The sequence below is a fragment of the Cricetulus griseus genome (assembly GCF_003668045.3).
Source record: "Cricetulus griseus strain 17A/GY chromosome 1 unlocalized genomic scaffold, alternate assembly CriGri-PICRH-1.0 chr1_1, whole genome shotgun sequence".
In the NCBI taxonomy this organism is placed as follows: domain Eukaryota; kingdom Metazoa; phylum Chordata; class Mammalia; order Rodentia; family Cricetidae; genus Cricetulus; species Cricetulus griseus.
Window position 1 is genome coordinate 240365504 of NW_023276807.1, and position 26552 is coordinate 240392055.

Here is a 26552-nt window from a genome sequence, read left to right on the forward strand (position 1 = left end):
AGAAGTAGTTGGGCCATCTCTTAAACCCAACTAGGACAGAATGTCAGAGCTTGGTATCCTGGCTCCCATCTGTAATCTCAACACTAGATGGGCTGAGGCAGGATTACTCTGTAGATATGAGGCTAGCCTGGGTTTCAGTGTGATTTTCTGTCTCAAAAAAAAAAAAAAAAAGTAAATCTACACATTATTAGTAGATACCCTGTATCATTTTACCAGCATCAAGTTCTATCAATGTTCAGAAAAACATAGAAGACATGCAAGAAAATAAGCTTTGGATAAAATCAATGCAAAATTCCTGACATTCACATATTACATCTACCTCATGTTTAGAGAATTCTATTTTTCCTTTGTCTTTATGAAAACTAAGGAGAATTGCTCAAATGTTTCAGCTTGAATCACTGTAAGTGTGCTATATGGAAGATACATGAGATCTGTGTTCACATCATCTCAAACAAGTAGAACTAGGTAGTTAAAGGACAACTTGGTATGTAGTCATTGTCTACCACTACTGTTGACTGCCAAACTTCTACAGATAGATTCACATTATTCCATAGACAATTATTATATTGCCATCATTGGAAACACACTGCTTCCAAGAACTGGGGAAATAGCTCAACTGGATAAAGGGCTTGCTGTGCAAGCATGAGGACTTAAGGGAGGATCCCAAGACCCATGTAAAAAAGTCAGATGAGGGACAAAGCTCTCTAAACCCAGAACTCGGAGGTGGAAACAGGTATGTACCTGTAGCTCACCGGCTAGCTAACCAACCTTAGCCATATGGGTAAGTTCTTGGTTTAGCAGGAGACCCTGTCCCAAAACCATAAGCTAGATTGACTGAGGAGATGCCAGAAATCAACTTTTAGCTTCCATGTGCACAAAGTACTGCTTGTGCACACAAGTGTGTGTGTGTGTGTGTGTGTGTGTGTGTGTGTGTGTTGTGTCTCTGTGTGTGTGTGTGTGTGTGTGTGGTACACACATACAAAGAGAGAGATACAGAAAGAGACAAACAAAACCACAATACTTCCATTAATATAATGTTCAAGGACCAACTTCAGTGAGATCTATATATTTAGTTTCTTTGACAATCCTCTTTAGAACCCAGGATCTAGCCAAACATTCATTTCAGGAAATATTCATAAGTTCACTGCACCTCTAGGTACTAAATAAAACTGTATGTAACAAGAAAGGTAAGGTGCTGTGGTCATGAAACATACATGATACAATGTGGAAACAGATCAGTTAAAGAAAATGCAAGAACTTCCCTACAGCACCAAAAACCCCCAAAACCCAGAGACAAATACTGGGGTTCAAGCTTCAAGCTGAAGATCAGAAAAGTAAAGCAGCTGGGCACTAGCTCTCACTCTACCTCAGACTAAAAGGCAATCCTGGCTCTACCAAACTTCAGACTGCTGCCTCTCCTTAGCATGGCTGGAGAATCCTGAGACTTCAATGTCTTCCTATCTGAAATGTGGCTGGAGAATGAATGCCTGATATTGATTACTAAAGACTCTGGTCCTATCTTTTTTGTTTGTTTGTTTTTGTTTTTTTTTCTTTTAGTCTTTTGAGACAGGGTTTCTCTGTGTAGCTTTGAAGCCTATCCTGGCACGTGCACTTTGGCCCAGGCTGGCCTTGAACTCACAGAAATCTGCCTGCCTCTACCTCCCATGTGCTGGGATTAAAGGCATGTGAGATCCTCTTTGTGTGAGATGTTTCTCTTTATTGGATCAATCTTGTGTAGATCCCTGTGGCCTCGAATTCATAGAGATCCGTCTATCTCTTAATCCTGAGTACTAGAATTAAAGGTGTGTACCACAACCTCCTAGCTTCTGGGTGCTGGGATTAAGGATGTGTGCCTGGCTTCTATGGCTTGTGGCTGATTTTGCTTTCTGAATCCTCAGGCAAGCTTTAATAAATCATAAATAATGTATTACCATGCTTCCCATAAAACAAATGAAAGTATCTTTTGTTACACAGTGAGACAGGCTAACTGAGGTGAGAAGCAAGGACATATTGGCTAACAAGAGGCTGGCTGAAAGAACCAGGTAGGTCATTATATGTAAGAGCAGAGAATACCAAGCTCCTTGGCCAGGGGAAAAGGAAAAAGGTTGTTATGCACTGGAGGTTTCAAAAATCCCCTGGAGTGGGGTATTTAGTACAATATTTTAAAATCGATCAAGAATAAATGAGAAAAGTAAAGATAAAAACATTAAGAGAAATAACACAAAGATGGTGGCCACAAATGAGAAACTTAAGAAAACAAAACCCAGCTTCTCAATGATCCAACTTCCCATTCTTCAGCTAGTTTATATACTGCACAGCACTTCTTTCACCCAGTACAATATTGTGGTTTTACTCCTTTTATAAAATACCCCCCCACACACAAAAAAAGGTTTTCTAATACTTTTCCTACAAAATGTGATTTCCACATTGTTGAATATTGTAGACATAAGTTATTCAGTGAATTTACTGGTCCTGTTTAAGCATCTACTCTAATTTCAGAAATGCCTAGACATTGCTATCTTTCAGAACAACTGAACCATGTAAAGTGAAAATGAAGTTGAATTTTGATGATGACATTAAAAAAATACAACATGGCAAAGTAACCAAATTAATAAATATACAGATGTCAAGAGACTAGGAGGAGTAGGTAGGGAGGAGAATGGCATGTTCAATGGTCTACATGTTATGTTTCTGCAAAAAAGAAAAGGCTGCAAAATTTAAGGCCAAAAGAAAGGAACAGACCCAGGATGGCATGAACTCTGGCATTTCTCACATTTCTCAGTGGTAACAATGTACACTTCACACAACTTCCATTCAGCAGCAGGTGAGCATACATTCAATTTGTGTTTTACATTTTTTCAGATAAATGTTTACTGTGGAGCTCTTCATTTAATCATGGTCCTGTCAGGCTTAAAAACTGGAAAACAATACTATAAGAAGGGTGATAACATGAAATAATTTTACATGCATTTAAATGATATACCACAGACATTGTTGTGGGAAGATGCAGACACACCAGGTGAGAATGTGCTGGAAGAATAAGAACATTTCTGAAGGAATGCCATCAGTGAAATCTCAGATAACAAAAGCCTGCTTCTTTTAAACAATTTATAGATCACTTGATATTTTACTGAACAATAATTGTTTAAAGTGAATATTTACTTGAAAAAATGAATTTTAACAAATGAAATGATATACACTATGTTTCCATAATTGGCTGTAGAGCTAAGTTCTTGATATAGGTTTCAACGCATATGCTTTAAATACAACACATAAACAAAGGTATTAATAACAAACTTCAGTTAGTATGCTTTTATTCATTGTGATTTTTGCTTCTGAAGCCTTCTATTTGCTGAGATCTAGGAAGCTCACAATTTGCCATTTTAATAAGATCTGTATAAATGCATTTAATATTCAAAATCTGACTTGTCAGTCCTAATTAAAGTAAACAAAGTCTTGCAATGAATGAATTTAATTACTTCAAAACTAGTATGTCTAACTAAGATGAAAAGCAAACGAATGTAGTCTAATCTTGGCAAAGAATATTTATGATTATAAGCTTTGTCAATAGCAAAGTGCACCAACTGTTCATATATCTGAGTTCCAAGAGACACATGAATGCTAATCAGTTCATTAGAGGCTTCTAGGTTGTGATATTTAGCGACAGGATATAGTAGCTCTCCTGTCCATGGAGTGTAATTTTACTCATAATGAAAAACTGTTTCCAACAAAGCCTCATCTTTCCTGCTTCTGATTTCCTGCTGGCTGCGTTTTATGAGCTACACACCTTTCAGGAAGTCGACATCATTTAGGACTTGTGTCATGTGAATACGGGTAGGGCTATGTCCTGAGACTGTCTGCCGAGCAGGGTTTTACTCCAAGCTTAGGAATTCATGCTAGTTTGAGAAACCCAAGCTTCCTAATTAGTCACTCACAGTGACTAAAAGCTACTGACTTAAAGCTACAATGGATCAAAATCTTTTCTTAGATGTTCTTTTATATCTATGGAGAATAATACCAAACAGGTTTAGTTAACAATACTTATGGATTACAAATAGTCACATGTGCATTTGTTAACCTGATAAAATGATTGAGAAGCAAATACAAGAATAATTATAAAAATATACCTACACTATATTTACCTTAAAATTTATAATTTGTCATTTGAAAGGATAGTGCATATCTATACTTCCCATGAATACTTACTTAATGTTTAGTCTAAAAACAAAAAAGAAATCCTTCCCATGTCTAGTAATAGACACAAACTCTTTAAAAAGAAGCTGGCTGGGACATAAGATTTGAGAGGCAACAAACACATTATCCTCAACTGATTGCTACTGAGTGCATTTTTATATTTCCTGACAGGGATACAGAAGGAAGATAAAATTGATCTAATTCACAATTAAGCTGAAAGCACATATAATAAAGTCTATGACCAACCAAATAATAATTTTCTGATTCACTAAATCTCAAGGGAGAATAAGAAAGAGGAAGTCATTTTATTTCGAGTACACCAGTTTAAAATATTACGGAAGTCTATTTATAAGTCCTCATTTTATAACTGGGTTGTCCTTTCATACAGAATTCAGATATCCATATGGGATTTTAATAATGCATTATCACAATATTTCATTACAATGGAAAAGATATCCATTACAGATTTCATACTATGGGCTGCAAAGCCATGTTAGCTTTAGGAAATAAAGAAGTTCATTACTAATTAGAGACTAACCTATAAAGTTACTGGTAACAAAGATAAATGAATATAAAGTAAACTGTAAATCGAATTAGATACAAGCGTCACTTATTTATATACATTGTTTTCAATTTCATTTTGAGCTAGGCAAAAGTACACATAAGCAGTAATTGTAACAAGCTCCTTTTTTATTTGGAATGGCAGTCTTTCTAAGGGAAATATTACATTCTGTAAAGTCAGAGTTAATGTCTAATGCATATCAGCCCTTGAGCTTGTTAGTCATGCTGGGTTTTTATACAGTCTATATCTGACTCCTGAAATAGTTCAAAAGTAGCTAAATCACATTTCATGACAGTAGACTCAAACTTCCTCAAACTAAGTTTTAATATTCTTTATCAGATGGGATAATTCAAACAGAAGGGACAGGATGGAAAAAACATTCTATTATTCAAGAAGATGGAAAAAAGTTAGCAATCCTTGGTGAATTATTCATGATAAAATATACCTTAGCTAATTTATCTGAAAGATAATAGTCAAACAGTTAATAATTTGGCAGTATGTAATATACTTCAGTTACACAAACACACTTAGAACATTAAATAAAATGCAAATCCAGTTGATTACAGGCTTATTTAGATATCAAAAGGATATGGACATCTTTATCACAAACTTGTCATGCAAGTCCTCAGGAGGGGGAAAGGTTTCCAAATTCTTCTCAAGCTGTTGAAGCTGCCTTCCCATCTGCTTCAAATTCTTTTCCAGCACTTCTACAGAGACTAAAAGAGAGCATATTAAATGCCTTGAAAGGACAAAATTATAATATATAAAAGGTAAAACAATCTACCAACAAAACATTTGAAAAAAAACCCTCACAGTAAGGAAATTAATTCTAAAACATTCAATTTCATCAAATTTAATTTTTAAATTTTAAATCAAGATATAAAGTAAATCAAACAAGTTCCTACACAAACCAATGCCACTTAAGAAACAATTGTTTAAAAACAACTAGATAAGGGCAAAGGGAGTCGGTCATTTGAAATCCTGAAATCAAATACAATTGTTACATTTTCCAAGATATGTCTAGAGATAACTGGTGAATAGCTGGGTAGATGTGGGAAAAGTTTCTCTATTCGTCAAAACAATCTCTCATAGCAAAGAAAAGATAGAAGAGGGCATGTAAGATGACAAACACACTCTTTACCAGAACCTAGGAACCACCTATGCTTATTATTATCTAATCACTGGCAGGCGCCATCTTTGAATTGAATCTGCCCTCACAGAACACATGAACAACCATAGGAACCAAGTGCATTGAGGCATAGGCAGAATGAATTGACCTTGCAGCAAACAGTAAGGATAAAAATTAATTCTCAAACCTCTAAAGAGTCAGCCACTTTACATGACTAAGGGAAGAAGTTACAATTACAGAAAGTAGACACAGTGCCCTTAAAACAACTTTTTGAATATTTATTTGCTTTAGGTTTAGATAAGTTTTCATAGAAAATTCTAATGAATGTGAATTATATAAAATCATATTTTTAAATTAATAAAATAATTGTAATCATCCTTTCATTTTCTAACTTCAGATTATAAGGACTGAGTGAAGCTTTACCGGTAAGTGTGAATATCTCAGTGAGGCACCCTAAAGGTCCAGAAAAAAATGGAACCTGGTTTAAGAAAAACAAAACAAAACAAAAAACAACTGCCAAAACCCAACAACAACAAAACCAACAATTATAATTTATCCTCTTGACACAAAAAAATTGCTACAGAAAAAAAGAATGGCAGGTTGATATCTGAGTTTGAGGCCCTCCTGGTCTACAAAGCCAGTTCCAGGACTACTAGGACTCTTACACAGAGAAGCCCTGTCTTGAGCCCCCTGACCCCCCCCAAAAAAAATGATATATAGTAATTCTTGCTGAGTAGTGATAGATGCATGATTTGCCTTACTCACAAGAACATTACAAAATGAGGAAACTGGGGCTTAGTGTGCAATAAAAGCAGAGACAACTAAAAAGTCCAGTGTTCTTTCTTAAGAAGGAATACTTACAGTAATATCCTACCTGTAGGGGACAGTGTAAGCCACACCCACTAGAAGCTGGCTACAGGTGTGCCTGAACACACCCGTCAGGGCGTGGTCAAGGTGAGGTCAGGATGATTCGTGATAGGGTTTTAAGGGGCAGCAAGGCACATGGGAGCCCCTTTTCTCTGGCCTCCCTGCCTTGCTGACCCTGGCACGCTCTGGCTTGCATTTGGCTGGTGTTTTTCTAACAAAGGATATCTTAATCTCACAGGTTACAAGGCTCCTTTATTCATTACCTACCAACGAATAAAAACTTATACTCAAAATACTGTATTAGGGAAAATCTAGGGAAACAACAAATGGGAATCTGGGGACCCTCATGAAACAAAAGGCATAGGGGAAATTTTGAGAAATGTGCCTAACCGGAACCTCAAAACAGATGCACAGCAGAAGCTTGGCTCAACACACATTTACTTAATAAAATGTGCTTATGTGGGTTTGGAACTTTGTTTAATAAGGGGTTCCAAAGCTTCAGTAAGTATGTTTCTGAACCACCTGTAAATTTTCTAAAGAAAGTATAGAGAAAATGGTTCCCGACAATAGAAATCAACAACTGTGAGTCTGAGGACAGTGGGAAAACAAAAGCACAAAAGAAAAGTGCTGGAGAACATTGGTGATGTTCTTAGTAGGGGCTTGTTAGAGCTTAGGTGGTTGTTGTTGTTTTCTTGAACTAAACATAGACTTTTCAACACCAACTATTTCTCTTATATTTTTACAGCTGGATTTCCCACAATTCAATGCTAGGCTATCACTAACCATAGAAAGTTAGTAGCATGCTCAGAACACAGATTTAATTCCATAAAGCAACCTTCATTTCAGATGCCAACTTCAAGTCCAGGCAGTCATCTATACTTCTGAACTGGCTAGAATTTTTAGGATTTTTCTAGGCCTCTTCCCTAAAGTTCCAGAGTTCATTAGGATGGCTCATGAACTTGGAAAACTGCAGTCCTTATAGTGGCAGTGTTATTAAAATGGGACATGACACAGGAAAAGTATAAATAAGGTGACACCCATTACAGAAATCAGAAGACTAGCAGAGCATCTTGCCCTTTGGGCATGCTTTGCTTCCAGAACATCAGGAGGTTCACAGACCTGGAAATTCCCTTAGCCTCTTTGTTTTCAGTCTTCATTGGAGTGTTATTACAAGGCAATGGCAATGGTAATTAAAACACTGGCCACTGATGACTCATTCAAGCTCCACAGCCTCTCCTTTCTCTCCCTGGAGTACTAGGGGAGGGGCTGTTAAAGTACTCATTGTCTACTCACATTTTGAATACACAAGAACACTAGTCTCCACTGAATAGAAGGCTTCTCTAACCAGTACAGTGCATGGGGATTGCTCTGTTGTGATGTGAAGCAACTTCTCTTATGCTCTATTTCAACATCAGTGAAAACAGAATTTCTCACCTTAAATTGTTACCTCACTGACATGGCAGAAGAGAGCAAATTTTCTAACATAGGATGACATCCTCTTTATATCGTGTTTTTCTTATTTGTAGCAGTGAATAAGAAATTATAAAACTTAAAGTTTGAAATAACTGATGCCAACATTTAAGAAACAGTACGAATGCCATGCAGGTCATCACTACCACTACATTGCAGGTCAACAGAACATTGAGGCATGAGTCTAATGAAAGTCACAGTGTTCCAAAGCAAAACATTAGAGGTGCTTGCAGGCACATTTAAGGCCAACAGCAAGAGAAGTAAGCCACCTGTTAAAATGATGCTTGTGTAGCTACTCTACAGACAGAAATTCTACTAAGCCATTTCCTCTGCTTCATCAGTACTCTCTGATTACATTACTTGTACACTGTGGTTAAGTGAATTTAAAAGTAATTGACCAACCTCTCACTGGTAGCTTTTAAGTAAGGACCAAACCACATTTGGAAGAGAAAAGGAGTGTGTGAATTCCAGGCTAATAACACACAATCTAATGGTTGGAGCTATCCAAAAGGTAACATGAAAGAGTAATTTAAGAATCCCCCTGATGCTTTTTTTTTTTAAATAGCAATTACTATATTTCCATAAATAGTTCATTTGTTCATCTTTAAACAGAATTTTACCCTCAGGTACCAATGATTGTTTTTCATGAGCAATTTCAAATATATAGGGAAATTTTCAAATGTACACTCTCAAGAAAGTGTTAATTTAGAGGTGTATCTGTGTGTGACCCAGAGAGTGGACAGTATACTGTCTGCAGGACAAGGGCTCAATCTCACAAGAGGACACTTGTTTTACATGCCAGTTTTAAGGCTTATCTAAGTGGTAGAGAGCTTAGCTAGAAAGCCTAAGACACTGGTTTGCTTCATCAGGGGGAAAAACAGTTTCAAGCGCAGAAAGCTATCCATCCTGAAGTTTCTATACATTTGAGGAGTCCTAGAAGTTCCTCCTTATCTTTTACCTTTCAACTATGTCACATCTTTTGACTAAGAAATGAATGTTATACCCTTACAATAAACATAGTAAAAACAGAACTGTTAGCAAAGTTGGCTAAAATACTGTAAGGCTCTCTATTTTGTCTAATTCAGTGACAATTCAATCACATAGGCCTTCTTTCAATTACCTGAGTCATACTGCCTGCAACCAGCTCGTCTACAGTGGAATGGCATTAGGACAATTACAAGTTGTTTCCTGTACAGGAAGGTATTAGTGTCGAGTCTTCCCTCTCATATAATATTCAGCTGTATACCACACACATTCCACTCCTGTTATTTACTGTTATTTACTGTTCAGAGTAAATAATCCCTTGAGTATTCACCTTTCCAATTCCTCAATGACTATCGTGGTCTTAAGGAACACACCCCTGCCTCCCTAACTTCCTACTATTGATCTCCAACAGGTCTCCACACTATGCATACAGATTTCCACACTAACAATAATTCCCAACAATTCCCAGATGTTTGTGGTTACAAAATATTCAAATACCTGAACTAGGACCTACCCACAACCTGGCTGGGTTTACATCTTATAATGTATTCTCAAACACAATATCCAGCTTATAGTCCTGTTGCTCGAATTCCCCCTCATCAATCCTGCACCTGATTCTATGCATTTTCCTGCTGTCCACTCCATTCCTTTGTCACTGTCCTGATTTTGGGATGATAGTACAACGGTGGCATAAAACTCGTAAGAATAAGAAACCAATATCTAATTTGAGTTAAGATCCACAACATGGAACTCAAACCAGACACTGCTTGGGGTACCAAAAACCTGAGACTAGACAGCGCAAAGACACAGGGTAAAACCAAATACTATTCTCTTTATTTAAAAAAAAAAAAAAGTAGCAATAAAATGAGTCCTAAGGACATTCTGCTATAGTCATCAGTGCCTTGCTCACTGAGAGCTAGCCAAGTGATGCTCATATGCCATCTTCTTTCTGTGCTTCATTTCTGCACTCACACGTAAAATGGAAATTTCAATACAGCAAAGACCTTTGTGCTCATAGCTCTCCAGGACCCTATGTGGGCCTGTGACAAAAGCATTTGTCAAAGGGTGGTATACTCATTCTACTTTTCCTTTTCAGAGGCTCACCAGAAAGTCTTGTCCTTGCTAAGACAAGGATCTGCAATAGTGTCTACTGGGAAGTGAGGGCTCATTCTTTATAGGCTCAAACATCAAAAAGGATTGCTAGGTGCTAATAATAATACACTTATTATTCATTAAGTATATAGAACTATAAACACTATTTGCTGAGAACTTGCTATTACACTGGTATTTGTAGACATATTTATAGAAGAAATATGTCTCACTAGTAACAACAATTTAAATGTATAATAAGGATGAACGCTTCTGAGAGGAGAGAGGAAGGTTACAAGCATATTTACATGTGTCAGGTTCTTCATGCATTCTTTAGTCTCAGACACACATGTGAGTCAACATAATTTCTGATGCTTCTATAGTATGTGGCTGCTATCATACATTAACTTGTATTTTAGGGTACACCTTAATAACTCTAGGTTGACAAACTTGTTTTGAATATAAACTATAATAACAGTTTAATAAAAATAACACTTTAAAAAATAATTCTGCATGATTGAAGAATTGCTTGGGCTCATTTATTTTTAACTGCTTTTTCAAAAAAATGCATTTGGGGTCAAAGTTCAAAATACAAATTTGAAGAAAAATTTTAAGGTTAAAACAGGAGTAAATTCGGAATCTACTTTCCAAGTTCCATATAGGAATGGATGGCTATTTAACTGCTTATACATTAAGCTGTACACTTAGGACTAAATGCTATATGCAGATTATTTACAATTGTATAAACACACACACACACACATACACACACACACACACACACACACACACACACACACACACACACACACACAATCTTTGGTTACATATTTTCAGGTAAACCAGTGGAAAATTCTTAGAATAAATGTGACCACACCAATGAAAACTCTATATTACCTAGACAGACTTGTGTTTACCTGCATATCAACGCCTGCAAAGCTACATGTGTCTACCAGATATTTCACTGAAAAATAAAAGGATCACCTGTGATGAACACAGACCATTTAAATAGTTTATAAGGTTCTGTACCAGTTTTATAAGCAGTTATACACTGTTGTCTTGGTTGTGTAAGTAAGCATTCTGTGGCTCAAACACAAGAAGTTACTTGAATTAGGTCAGTTTTGAATTGGAAACAAAATGATACCAAAGGCTCATGTGTTGAAACATTGGGCCCTGGCTAATGGTGTTACTGAGAAGCACCTGTGTCATGAGTACTAATCTTGGTAATAGATTAATCCACTGAGTTCATAGATCAATGGATTATTAAGAATAGGGCCCTCTTGGAGGAGGCAGGTTACTGGTAGCCTATCCTTGAATGGTACATCTTGTCCTAAGCTTCTTGCTGTTTCCCTGCTACCTGGATGCCATGAAGTAATCAACTTCCCTTAGCAATACACTCCAACAACCTGGAGAGTCTGCCTTGCCTTTAGCCCAAACAAAGGAGGCAGCAGACTTTAGGAATGAAACTTCAAAAAACAGAGAACTCAGTTAACTAGCCACTTAAAGTTGCAGTTGGCAAAAATAAAACTATCATCACCCTTCCAGTTGGATAGTTCAGGTTACTTTGTAAAAGCAAACCTAATTAACTTAAAAATAAACCTGTAGCAAGCTCAATTTTGAACCCAAGACACCTAGGTTCAGTGGTAATGATTGGAAAAGCAGTTTCTCCCATATTACCATATATCCAATAGATGAACTCATAGACTTTTTTTTGGCTTTGTTTTACCATCGAAGTTGTTAGCTACTGTGCCTGTAAAAACAGTCCTTAAATTCCAAGGAATATATGAATTTTAACTCATATCATATTTGGATAGGATGACAAAGGAACAAAGATTTTTACAAGCATATCAACAGTGACCCTTAAAAATAAAACCAGTTCACAGTTTCATGACAAGTGAGTTTCAAATATAACTACTAGGGTGATTTCTCTTAACTGCTTCATAATACTTTGAGATGCTGGCATACCTCCATGAAGTTATGAGAGTAGTGATAAAGATAACTGTGGCTGGCCAAATGGTATCCTCAGAAACACACATCATCCCAGATTCTCAGGATGTGACCTCCTTGGAGAGAGGAAATAATTCCCCAACAAGTTATCTAATGACTAATGATTCCCAGCTGAGGATTAGCTACCCAGATACAAGAGACAGTAGAAACAGGAATAAAAGCAGAGCAGGAAGTGACATGTGTACAAGCCAAGGATCACTGAGGACAGCTGGCAGCCACAAAGACAAGAGAAAGCATGAAACAGTTTTTCTCCTGCACCTTGCCAGGAGAAAAAAATTGACTGTAGCAACTACCTTTACTTGGGATTTATATCTGGTGGATTTGGGAGAGAATAAACTTGTTATTTATAGGCTCCCAGCTATGGTGATCAGTTATGGTGGCTTGAGGAAGTTAATAAATATATCAACTCAAGATTTGCAAATCCTCTAAACACAGAGGGGCTTCTGAGGAACAGTTACTAATTGTGTCTGTAGCAACTTATCAACTCTAGGTGTCTTCTACTTAGTCTCTGGATATTACATATTACCTTGTCACCCACAAGACAGAGGAGACTGACATAAATGTTTGTTACATCTACAGCTGAGGGTTCTTTGTAAAATACAGATTCACTATGGTAAATTATTCTTCTGATTGCCCTATTTGGACATTTTTCATCTTCCTTGTTGCTAATTTCCCATCACATGCTACAAACGTAGTAGCAGTAAATACTGACTCGATGCCAGCAGCTTGAAGAGAGCTCCAAGACCTTGGCTGCCATTATAGATACTGTTCTGTTATTTGATCTCAGCTGTGGCTCATAGGTGACACTGACAGAACTCCTCTTGAAGCTACTTCAAATCTCTTGCTGGCCAAAAATCTGCACACACTGTAAACTGTTAGTTTCTTGGGAAGATTAATGCTGTATTGATGGCACTTTCAGTCTGTTAACCTCCAAAAAGATACAGAGGTCTTCGTGATGTAGTTTTCTTCTTCATCATCATCTATCAACCCAAGCAGCAGTGGATTCGGGAAATGTTCCTAGGTCAGTATCTCAAAAAGCAATCTTTAGCTCCAAGTAGTTCCTGCATGACCAGTGTTCTTCAATGTCACACTGCAGCATCTTTAATCCTCCCAATGATCTTGGCCATACTGCTTTTGTTCCATCTGGCTGCTTTCCAAGCAGTTTATATTTGCACTATAAAATGATTATACTAACAATCTCATAGCCAAGATTCCAGTTTAAGCATTTGAAGTCAAAGCTATATAGGTTCTCCTTGAAATAAACTGGCAGGAATTAGATAAATGGCCTCTTATCAATATACAGTGCTTATAATACAATGAAAACAGTGATCAGAAAACCAGCAGCTAACTTGGGAATGATCAAATTATATACTATTGTTCTATTTTATATATTTAAGATATTTATTGTAAAACTTAAAATATCCCATTATATTTAGCTAGTATAAGTGACACTAAAAGTAAATTATATTTTTAAAGTAAATTTATCTTTATTATATCTAGCTTCATTAATATAATTAAATATACTCATTACGTATCTATAGAAACAAATTAAACATTGCAACACATCCTAGGAGCCCCAGGCTCCTAGAGTCAGTAAAAAGAAAAATGCAAACTTGACATACTTCGGCATACATGAATGTATGCTAAAAGGAAACCAAAGACATGCCAATCAGTCTTAATTCTAACATTAAGTGTGAGTGCTCATAAATATATTATTTTTAGAATTTTTCATATTTCCTAGTGTATCTATTCATTTAAATATCATGTCTACTGAAAAAATGAAAGATTATTGCAATTGTTTACAAGTACGATAATTGACAGCATGTAGAAGGACCTTCTAGTACCATATACTGTTTACTAGAGAGCACTGAATATTCCATTTATAACTACTTTCAGATGTAACAAGATAAAATATGCTACTCTATTATATGGGCAAATCTCCAACCCTCCCAAAAAATAAATAGTCATTGGGTAGATTGGCTGTCATAACAATATAACAGTGGTTTAAGCTAAATTATCTCACAGTTCTAGAGAACACATTCAGGTGGTCACAACCTTGCTTTCTCTGAAGCCTATCACCTCAGCCTGTAGAGAGCCATCTTCTTAGTATGTCATCATCTAGGCTATCCTCTATACATATTGCTGCCAGGTTGATAATAACCTAACTTTCCCTATTCCCATGGGGACAGAAGTTGTGTTACACCAAGGTACAGTAAGGCATAGCAAACTGTTCTCATTTTAATCAGAGAAATCACATCCCTAAAGACTGTCAAGCTGAGAAATACTGGAGAATACACAACATATGAGTTATAAAAGACATGATTGAGTCCCTAAGAGCTGAAGTAGGTTTCCCACACTTCAATAACAATGACATAAAACCAATATCTCTTATCATGTCTCTCAATGATTTTTTAATATGTACACCATAAATAAACAAAGGAACTTATCAAGTAAATTCATTTTTGGCTAGATAGAAATGAATAAACTAAATGCATGTCATCAAATTCTAATATTATACAGTATGAAACATCAATGAACTGTATATGTCTCACTCAAAATATAAAGTTACAAACTATAAATCACCTCCAAAACTTACTCTTCTGAATGAACAGTGTTATCTGTGATGTTAACTCTGCTTTTGGGGGCAGAACATGACACTGAACTATTAATATGAAATATCATAAAATTATAGACTACCTGCTGATAATATTTGTTATTTTGGGGAGGCAACAGCTCAAAGTTTGTGGAAGTCTTTAAAAAACCTGTATGCTGGCTACAGAAGATGAATGTGAAATTTTCCAACATGATGCAGTTTCCAGGTGGCAACCACCTGGAAATTAAGTGTTCTAAGTGCTCACAGTAGGTAAATAAAGGATAAACATTTGGTATTTAGTAAGGTATTTGTCATAAAATGTTGGAAATGCATGAGGAACTAGAGAGCAGGAGATATATTTAGCAGATAACTATTTGGGTCAGATGGAGGAGTTACTAGTTAGAAGCATAGATAGAGGCTAAGTAGCAGAAAGAAGTATATTAAATAAGATGAAAAGAAATCAAAATGACACATCAAGGGATCCTTTTAAGTGGTAAGACTACAGGCATAAAAAAAAATTAGAAGTGTGGCTTCATTGAACCCACTTGATAACATACAGAAGGCTATTTCTTCTGTGAATAGATTTCCAGGAGTAAATTCCATTCTCAAAAATGCAGGAAAAGTTTAGAGTATAGTAGTTTTTAAACAGTGATGTAAGATCTATGAATTTATCCGTAAGGAACAGTCAAATGCTACATACTTATGTGAGGTTCCAATAAGCTCCAAAAGAGCCACCAAAGGGAGCAAGCATGCCTTTTACTACAAACAGGCTAAGGAAGGAAAGTCTAGACAAACACTCCAGGCCGCAATTTTCATCTTTCATGGATTCAATAGGCAGAATCCACTAGGCAGTCTGCATTGAATTGCTAAAGGCCATAAAGAAAAACAAATAAGGGGAAACAAATCAGAAGAAAGTTTTCTCAATTAGGTAATTTGGAAGGAGAAATTAAAAGTGTAGTGTCATATTGTGGCCTACTATGATCCTCATACTTGTTTGATTTACACAAGAACAGCAAAAGTTGTGGAAGGCACAGATGTGATGCAAGATGAAAGTGTCCAAAGGAAATTTGTAAGTCATTACAAATGATGGCTTTTATGTTGTTGGGGATGGGAGAGAGAACCACAGAAGTTTCTTTGAGGGAAGAAACAAGAGAGCTCAATATATATGTAGAGCTCACAAAGAAAATGAAGGAAAACAATTAATAGGCAAGGGAGAAGACTGCTGGGATACATGTCAGCCTATGATAGATAGGCTATACTGCAAGAAAATGGAGGAAGAATACAATAGACCAATGATATAATAAAAGTTCTAAGCATAGCCTTACTCAATGAGTGGATGAATGCATAACCAGCATGCCATTTGTATAAGTGAGAGATAACAAGGGAAGAAATGGACCATTATATGAGACAGTTATGATCACTCTCCAAAAAGGCAGACCAATATAATACTATAGACTAAGTATAGCTTTTGAAAAATTTCTATTATTTTAATCATGTGAATTTGTGTGACAGTTTGGGTACCTGATGGGGAAAATACTTCTGTGTATGTTCATCTTATTGATTGTTGAATAAAGTGCTGTTTGGCCAATGAGGCAGCAAGTTAGACAGGACTAGGTGTCAAAGAGGATTCTGGGAAATGTAGTAGAGAAGTGGTAATCCAAGCAGGAAGTGACATAGCAGGGAGACTCATATTTAAGGAAGGATAGGCAGGAAGTGGGCCCCCTTCCCCCTTCGCTTCCTCCAGCAGTGCCATGTGATCCACGGGCAAGGGAGGGCACCAATGGAAGGTGTCCAATAAGATAAGTCTTATAATAAAATATATAGATTTAAGATAATTAAGTCTGAGCTAACAGATGAAAATCCTAGTCATTGGCCAAGTAGCATTTGTACCGAATACAAGTTTCTGTGTATTAATTTGGGCTGGCTGAGGTAAAGCGCACATATGGCAGTGGGGCTCGGTGGCTTTGGCAGAAAGATTTCTCGTAACAGGTATGTGGCTGTGTAGGCCAGAAAAGAATATGGGATCCCTTGAAGTTGCATTTACAAGGGTTCAGATGTTCAATGTGGGTGTTGGGAAGCAAACCCGGATTCTGTGGAAGAGGATGTAACCACTAAGCCATCTTTCCAGCTTCACCTTAGTTTCATTTTAGCCTGGCCCCTCAAAAAACAAACAAAAGTTTTTGTTACTTTCTGAACATTAATAATTATTCTGATTTTTCAGATTTCTGGGAGGTAGGAAACAAAAACATTCACAGACAGGATTAATTTTAATTATGTAGACAGGAAAAAATATATTCAACCCTTAGAATTCCATAAAAGAAAGAAATATTACCATGATATACAGAAATACAATAATGAACCAAAATATTTTCAGTGAAACACAACAGAAAAGCCATAAGCCATTATTTCTTAGAAAAGAAGCATCCTAATGAAGTAGATTTTTGAAAATTGTCAGTCGAGTAAGCTCATTAGTTGCAATGAAAGTTCCCCCTGCTGATCTAGGAGTATCTAATGACCAGGATTTGTTATGGCTCAAAAACAAAGGTACTTTTTAATTCATGTGATAGCTCACTGAGGATGTTTCAAAAGTGGAAACTTTAAATGATGATACGCAAGAACACTCAATTCTCCAAAGCAAACACAGACTTAGTTCATCTAAAACATTACATTTACTCCTCTAATATTTCCTTCATTAATTGGATCATATAATGAAAAGGAAATTATGCTTAACAATCATCTACACTATTAAAAACCATTATTCCAAATATGAAGTTTGCTGCTCCCAATGAAACATATTAGCAGTATCTGCTGACCCTTGCACACACATGCCTTCCTTGTAACAGATGGAAACCAAATACCCCAAGGCCACTGAATGCCCCTGGAACACCAAAAAGGAAAACAAATAGAAGAAGCAAATTAATAACTTATAGCTCTGCAAGTTTCCATGCAAACTAAATAGTTTTAAAAGAACAGAATGTCAGAATACTTATATTGAATTATAAGTATAATTAAATGGGTCAAAATATGTGACTATTAAAAAACTTAATTTAGACCTCCAAAAACCTACTAGAAGAAAAAGGCTAAGAAGTTTTAAAAGCAAAAATGAATCAGGAGTCATTCACATCTGTAGTCTTGGAATGCTAGCTCAAGGCCAAGCTGGGAAGCAGAGTTCTTTCAAAGAGTGTATTGGTTAAAGAGCGAGAGTCTGGTTCAACTTCTGCATCGCCTCTAAGAAACACTGAAAGAGAATTATGAAGCAAGGAAGTGATTACAATCTTGTAGACTCTTCACTATGGATGCAGAGATAAGGGAATCAAATGGCTGAGAACATGCTAGGCATAACAACCAGTGAATAAAGAAATTTGCAACTTTTTAAGGGGCTGGTGCCTGGTAAGAAATTCCAATTCATTGTCTAAAAGTATCAGCACTGGTTCTTCTTATCTACACAATCATCGTCACAGCACTAAAACAACCCATCAGCAGTCCAAGAGTTTTGGTGCCACTTCTATATACCACTATGTTACTTACAAATTCAATGTTCACCAGGACTCTGAATTTCAAGTTTACCTATATGACATTTGCCCAAATATTGGAAAAATCCCACCCTAGCAAAGTCTTAGCAAAGTCATTTTCTTTGATTTAATGGTTTAACTGTACTTTTCAGATTGCCAAGACTTTGTCAGCATTTCTCTTTCATTCATTTACAAGCCCCTGGCTCATATCATGATGTCCCAAAAAATAATGTGAGCCTTTGTCTCTTCTCAGCTTACATTTAGAAATATAAGCATGTACAACATTCTCTCCCCTCTCCCTCTCCCTCTCCCTCTCTCCCTCTCTCTCTCTCTCTCTCTCTCTCTCTCTCTCTCTCTCTCTCTCTCTCTCACTCCTCTACTTCCTTATAAGGATATTTTCTTATAACAAGGCCATTAAAAGTGGCATAGGGATAACATAAATAATTTAATATCATTACAACTGAGTAGTAAAAGGCATAATGTTGCAATCAGAAATCCAGTCTGTATACAAGGGCCATTTAAAATACACACTTCAAAGAAACATATATCAGGGTAAAATTATAAAGAATATCGTATCCAGTCACATTTCTCTTAGCAAATGAAATTCCAAAATTGCCACTTGATAGCAAAAGAGATGGTTAAGGAATAGGGAATAAACTGTTTGAGAAATAATATTCTATTAATGTGCGACGCGCGCGCGTGCACACACACACACACAAACGATTTGATATTACTATTACTAAAGGTTAACACAAATGCTATCACACCATTGTGAATCAGTTGTCTTCTAAAACATTCATAAATTGGTTATTGAGAGACAAGTAGTTTCTTGGACTGGAAAACATCCATGTTGGATATAAGTGAAAACTGTAATTTTATGGTGGCCAAATACTTAAAATTTAAATCAGATTAAAATAAAGTGTCAGCAACAGGTTCTATCTGAATTCTTGAAAACTGTGTTTAAGGCAATTGCAGGTTCTAAAACCAAGTTAGCAACTGATATATAAGGAAAGATCAATTGAAACTGGGGGCCTAGTAATGCAACAAAAGAATACTCAATTCCTTTACACAGCTTTGAAACTTGGACAAAAGGAACACACTCACTTTGGTACACAATAGTGCTTGGGAATTCCACTTGGTCCTTGCAAATGACAAGTGATTAGGAAGCACTGCCAAAGCAAAGTGCAGGGAACGAAGCAGGAGAGGGTGGGTTTAGCAAGCACCCATGATGTTTACAGTACAATGCACTTATGACATCTTACTGTCTAACCAAATCAATTCATATTCCTATTCATCACCACTCATAAAATAGCCTATAACATCTTTTCAAATGAGCATATTTCATATGAAAACACTTTAACAAACTGGATAATACGTGCAAATAAAAAGCATGATTTTCTGTCTCTTAGACTGAAGACCAGAGCAAAGACATATATAGTTCTTAATAAGACCACAAACCTCTACAAGCTTTGTCTAAATGTGCAAAATCGTCGACAAAAGGCAGGATGTCCGGGTACTTTTCCTCACATATGTCCACCAGGAAGTGAAGCAGTGTTGTTTTCTGATCTGCTGATTTTATGTCCTTTAGCTAAGTGAATGAGAGGAAGAAAAAACACAAAGTATTTTAATAATTTATCCATTCATGCAACACACTACTCTAGATCAGCAGTTGGTTGGAAAATGTGTTTCAGTTCTGAATGTATTTGAATACTTTCCAAAGTACCTTTTACTTGATGTTGGTTTAAAATTATTAACATTTGTAATGAAGGAGAAATAACTCCAAAGAAATCTAGTATGTTATCATCTGTGAGGGAAAAATAATATGCCTAGGAAAATAGAAAAAGAAAAAAACAACAACAATATACCTATATAACAGTTGAACTTAAACAAACTGTGTGGTTCATATGTTCACGGTCTTGGCATGTACCCACAGACTACCTACTACACACTGTAGGAGTTTAAGGTAGATACAATGACAAAATAGTTTTTCAAGAAGCCTTTTCATTTTTTAAAAAGACACACAGTTTATTTGCCTTGGTGTGACAGACAGTATAGTAAAATCTGTCACAAAGAATATCTAGGAGGGTATGGAGGTGCTGGACATGGTGGGCCAAGATAGAGAAGAAAGTTGTTTCAAGTTTGGGTAAAAAGAACTAGAAGATTTGAAGTAATACACAAACGGTGATGTCTTGAAATGGTGTACATTTACACAAGTGATATGCAAATGGCAATGTCTAGAAATGGTGTACATTTACACAAGGAGTGCCTCTGAGTCTATTGGTTTTTTGTTTCATTTTTTTTTCATGAATAACTTTGGCTCTGTCATCCTGTATGCACTTAGGAAAATATTAAAACAATAGTTATACTGTATTAATATTTATATTCTCATGTTATGTCTATAATACACACACACACACACACACACACACACACACACACACACACACACATAAACAATGAAATAAATGAGTTGTTTCCTCCCTGAAAACTAATTTTCAATTTTTCAGGGATGATACTATCCCTATGGAGAAGGCTGTCAGATCTTCTAAGAACACACAGGTCTTGAGGAAATTTGTGACCTCCTTGCTTCGAGAATTACTGAGTTCACAAGTAGGTATACAGAATGAGAGAAAAGCAGAGAAAGTGGAAAACAATAAAAGGCACAGGCTTGAGTTGACAAGGCTTGACCAATCTGTGTCTGAAGGGAGTAAGGAATGAAATCAGAAATTAGATGTGGTTACACTAATACATGACAGATGGAAGGGAGCTAGCCCAGATTTTGTATGGTGATAGGGTCTTTGACCTTTTGTCAGGGAGAATGGTATGAATACCAGATTAAAAAGAAGCTCTGATATCAATAGCTACCACCAAGTTCTCATTCAGAATAGATTCACATGTAAAGATGTAAAGATGTCAGGGCCCATTGTTATTGACTCTATTCCATCTCGATTTAAGGTCAGAAAGTTCAAACCTACTCTTACTCCTCAAGATTAAACTACAGGATGTTTGGCTTAAGGGTATAGCTACTGGATGCCTTGACCCTCAAGAACAAATTACAGGAAGTTTGATTTAAGGTGTGGTTACCAGATGTTTTGGGTACTGGGGAGGTAATTACGTTTGCTTGTTCCTTGCATCATGACAAGAAAATCTTTTGCCCTCGCCTTTTTGCTTGGGGTATTTTAAGGGCCATGAGTAATAAACCTGGGGTGCCTGTAGTATTCACTGAATGCCCTCCTAACACTATTTTCTGTCCTTGCCTTTTTTTTCTCAATCCTCTCTCCCCCTTTTCAGGCATGTTGGTACAAATTGGGCGGACCCAACATAAAGAGCACAATCAAGACACAAACCACTCCTCTCATATTAGAATGGACTACAGAGCTGGAGATTGTTGTCTAAAGGTGCAGGGTAATACTGGTTCTTTTCCAATGGCTTCCCACTTAAGAATAGGAGTGTGTGCTTGCCTGCGTGTATGTGTGTTTCTTGTGTTTTCTTTTTCCATTATGGTTTGACTTGTTTGTTTGCCTATTTGTTTCCTAAAGATATAAAAAGCAGTGAGTTGTGTAGGTAGGGAGGTGGAGAGGATCTAACAGGAGTTGGGGGGAGGGGAACTATGATCAGAATATATTGTTTAAAAAGTACACTCAATATAAATAAATAAGAAACAAAGAAAAATATCCAGTTGTAGTCACTACTGGACAGTGGAAGATACAGGATCGGGGTTACCACAGATATGAGAAAATGTTGCAGTACTGGAAAAGCTAGGTTCATCATTTGAAAGCCTGACCTTCACATAGCTACATATAAGAAAGGCTCAAATGCTATAATGGCCTATTGAATACATAGGTCAAAGTACAGCTCCTGGGCTAAAAATGTAATTCAATGTTAGAATCCTTGCTTTGTATCTTTACAGCCCTGAGTTCTATCCTCATTACTCTAATACACACACACACACACACACACACACACACACACACACACACACACACACCATACACCATCACCATCACCATCACCACCACAAAACTAAGAATGCTCCTGACACCTCCCTAAAACTGACATCTCACAGATTATTGAATACCTTGTTGATAATTCACAGAGACTTCATAACATCTGGAAGAGTGTTTAGAGAGTACTTTGTAAAGGCTCAATTATGACACAAATTGCTACTGACATACATGAGTGACCTCCTAAGAGGGAGGCATGCCCTTATTAAGTTAGGTTCTCAGGGCAAGTTATTAGACCTTAGTTGGCACACAGGTATTACAAAATGATGCCAAATATAAAACAGGAACTCTAAATTCACTCTACAATGCATACTCAATAAACATACAGAAGAATGGGTTGAAAGCATACCTAGAAAAACAACAATATCGAAATAAAACAAGTAGAATACAAATAAAGAGACCCACATATGTTCTGATATTTAAAAGTCATTTCTGCATGCATGGAAGAGTTGAAAAATTTCCAGTAAATTCAATTTTTAGACATATCACCAAACAGTAATCTGATTTGTAATTTCTCTTATAACTCTATTCCATTTATACTACCATTTTGAGAAGTGAAAGGTAACTCAAACACAGAAAACTTTCACTTGTATATGCATTGCATAAAAAACATTATTCAATTAAAAACATTCTCATACCTAAGTTCCCTTATTATTACTTAGTTTAGGTCAGTGATTACTTGGGCATATTGTTCCTTTAGTGGATTCTGAGCTACTCAGTATGACAAGTCCCTGTCTTTCCACACTGCACAACTTTTATGAGAAACAACTGACATCCTGTGTGGAATGCTGATTGAGACAAACATAACTGACCTCTATAATTCACAGACACTTAACACAGTTTTCCAGAAATTCTTATGATGTAGTCATCCAATAAGTAGTGGGATTAATATCTTAAGAAACCAATGATGAAACCATAATCCACTGGATCAATCTCAATGTTTATTGATGAGTGGTAAGAATAAAGATTTCTGGGTCTATGATACAATATAATTTGTAGCATCTTCAAGTCAAATATATCCAAACCATTTAGGTTCAACATTGAGTGTTTGGTGACAATATAAAGTCAACACATTGAGGGAGGATGATACTTTCATAGCCCATTGCATCAAAATGAACTAATTAGCAAACTACTTAGTGGTGGCCATCTATTAATAAACAGCAGAGCCACTGAATATAAAGGAGGAACCCAACCCAATCATCTATCTCTGCTAATCTGGTGTTTAATAATTTTGAGACTTACAACAAAACAATCACTCAAAACTTCCAAGTAGTAAATGAATGGCCCAGCTAGGAAGCTTGTGTTGACTATCCATGGCTGTTATGGTATCCTTCCTGCCTAAATGACTGTTCTCTCTCAGGAATCCTGTGAAAGTATAAATTTTAAACTGACACCTTTAAAAAAAATCACAAAAGCACAATAAAATGCATTTAGAGAGGTCTTAACTATTTGTACGAGAGAGACACAGAGAGAGATGAATTCAAAGTTTCTGACAAACATTACAAACAAAAGGTACATTCTGTTTTTAGTAACCACTTTGTAATCAGTGTTTGAGTTAGAAATAAAATTGAGAGACAGTGCTAATTTTGTTGAAATGAAAAACAACTTAAGCACATTTTGTAATGGTAGTACTTAGAATGAAAATGAAATTTCATTCGGGATATTGTTCATATTAAAAATGTTTTATTTAAATGTTAACAGACTTTTCTTGACAGGATTCCCTTCTCTATGTCTGTCAAGAGACTTATCTGACAGATAGTAATCATCATTGTTAAACAGAATTCCTTATTCTTGCATTGTTTTTTAAATGTACATTTAATGCGGCATAAATGTCAAACAAAGAGATGGATGGAGTTTCTCTAACCACTCTGTTCATTCTAGACAAAGTAACATTAAAAACAGACCCTGCAATAAATCATGGCCTGCTTGTCAATCTGCAGTAGAACTCCCTTACAGTGCCAATGCAAGGTTCTGGAAGATTTTATAGGTATGCAGCACAAATTTGGATGACATTTAAAAAATATTCTATTGTTTAAGTGACAAGAAAAAAAAAAAACTAAGACCAAGTATTTTATTATAGATTTTTAGAATCCACAGAGCTATATCCCCTTACTCACAACATAAAATTTATATATTAAGAATATTACATCAAAAACTCCTCTGGCCATAATGTTGCGAAATGCAAGTGTGCAACAAAACTGCGCTGTGTCTGTATAGTTTATGGTTCTTGGTGAATGCCTGAAAACAGAACATAAGTCCAAAGCCCAGAATGGCACAATGAGTACATACTCTAAAAGACAGAGATAGTAACCGAACACAAGTCCAAAGCTCAGAATGACACACTCTAGAAGGCTGAGATAGTAAATCTGAGGACAATATGAATCAGGGTTTGTCGACCACACTGAGGGATGAACAAGCCAAATAATATACCACATATCATTTCTGTAAAGCAAGCATCCACTAGTCTCTGAGAAAGGAGTTGTCATTATAACCATTATTTATAGGGAAAAAAAAAAAAGTTCAGAGACACCAAGTGCCTTAGGCAAATCATAGCTTCTACTGGAGAGCATGACTAGAATGTATACCTGTGCCAGTCTCAAGCCACTGTAAAATACGATGATTCTAAGAAATGCTTAAAAATGCAGTGGATGAAAACAGCAGAAAAACAACAAAAGAACATTAAATGCAACTGAAGGTTTTAATATTCTTGAACCCTGCTGGGAGTTGGGAGCTCAAGCCTCTAATCCCAGCAGTCTGGAAGCAGAGGAAGGAGGATCTCTGTGAGTTCCAGATCAGCCTGGTGTACAGAGCAAGTGCCAGGATAGGCTCCAAAGCTACACAGAGAAACCTTATCTTGAAAAACCAATCCCCCCACAAAATCCTTGACACCCCACCCCAATTTTAGCACCCATTTCTAGCTCCCAAAGCTCTAGAAGCAGACAAACTTCCCTAGGTCCTTTCTAGCTGCGAGACCATGCTCCCATTTCACTTACTTTATCTACTTTAAAAAAGTCGCATCACATACCATTAAAAAAATTACCTCGCATACCATTAAAATAATTACCTCACATACCATTTTAAAAAAGCCTAATGCTTATGTATTTCTAATAGATAATTTGCCAATACAATCCAGAGTCAATGTCGGAGGGAAAAAGATCAATGAAATATAAGTAGACTTATACAAGTTTATTTTAATTTCATACTCCATTTCATGTCCTTTGTGGAAGAAAGTTTTTGTACACTTATGAAATAGCGTCACTAAAAATTAATTCCATGTGAAGATGACTGAGCAAAGACAGGATCATATTCCTCAGGACTCCAAAACTCAAACACTGGAACTTGTGAAGTGGTGAACTAAAGTATTACTTTGCCACAGTGACATTTTCTGCTGTGATACAGAATACACAGATGATTGTGCTAATGGCAGTTTTCCTGTTAAATGTGTATTCTCCAATATGAATTGTGAAAGTATCCTTAAAGGGAAATTCAAAATATAACAAAAAACTTAAAGAAGTCTAACATTGTCCAGACAAAGCAACTTCGTATATTGTTTAAAAGCATCAATCTATCAATTTAACTATAAGAATATTAAATGCTTATGGAGTAATTAAAATCATCGACATAAATGTAATAAGAAAATTAATTTTAAACTAAATTCAGCTTTAAAGTTTTAGTTAACAGATAAATTTTCAGTTTATATGGTAAATTAGCAGAAAAACAATTTCCACATGCATGGATGCTATTAGAGTTTTCCATAAACATGCTACACTGTTATAAATGATGTGTCAATATTTAGACACTATTGCCAACTAGGGAAATACTTACATTAAACATGCCCTTAAAGTTCTCTGATTTTGCATTTTCATAACCATAGTATTTTATAACCACTAATACAGTATCTTACAGAAAGAATAGCTTTTTTTAACCAGAAAAAATGTGTTCTAGCTGTTTATCACTTCTTTCCTCGCTTTCCTTAGAAACTCTGAAACCACTGACCTTTCAACTATTCACATGATTTTTATCTTTTACAGAATGCAACACAAAGGCACATAGAGCATGAAGACTTCTCAGACTGATTTCTTTCACTTGTTAATGCTTATCTTCACTTAAGAAATAACTTATATTGAGCACAGCACAACAT

The 26552-nt window shown here is 36.2% G+C and overlaps 1 protein-coding gene across 8 annotated transcripts in view; it reads right to left on the bottom strand.

Annotated features, from left to right (window-relative positions):
• Positions 1-26552, bottom strand: part of Diaph3 (diaphanous related formin 3) — a 437024-nt gene that overhangs the window by 171471 nt on the left and 239001 nt on the right. For all 8 annotated transcript variants that reach the window (XM_027394029.1, XM_027394028.1, XM_027394027.1 and 5 more), the window contains 2 exons: positions 19866-19995; positions 5348-5472 (listed from right to left, as the gene is read on the bottom strand). In XM_027394029.1, coding sequence (XP_027249830.1) covers positions 5348-5472; positions 19866-19995 — 255 coding nt within the window. The remainder of the gene's footprint in view (positions 1-5347; positions 5473-19865; positions 19996-26552) is intronic.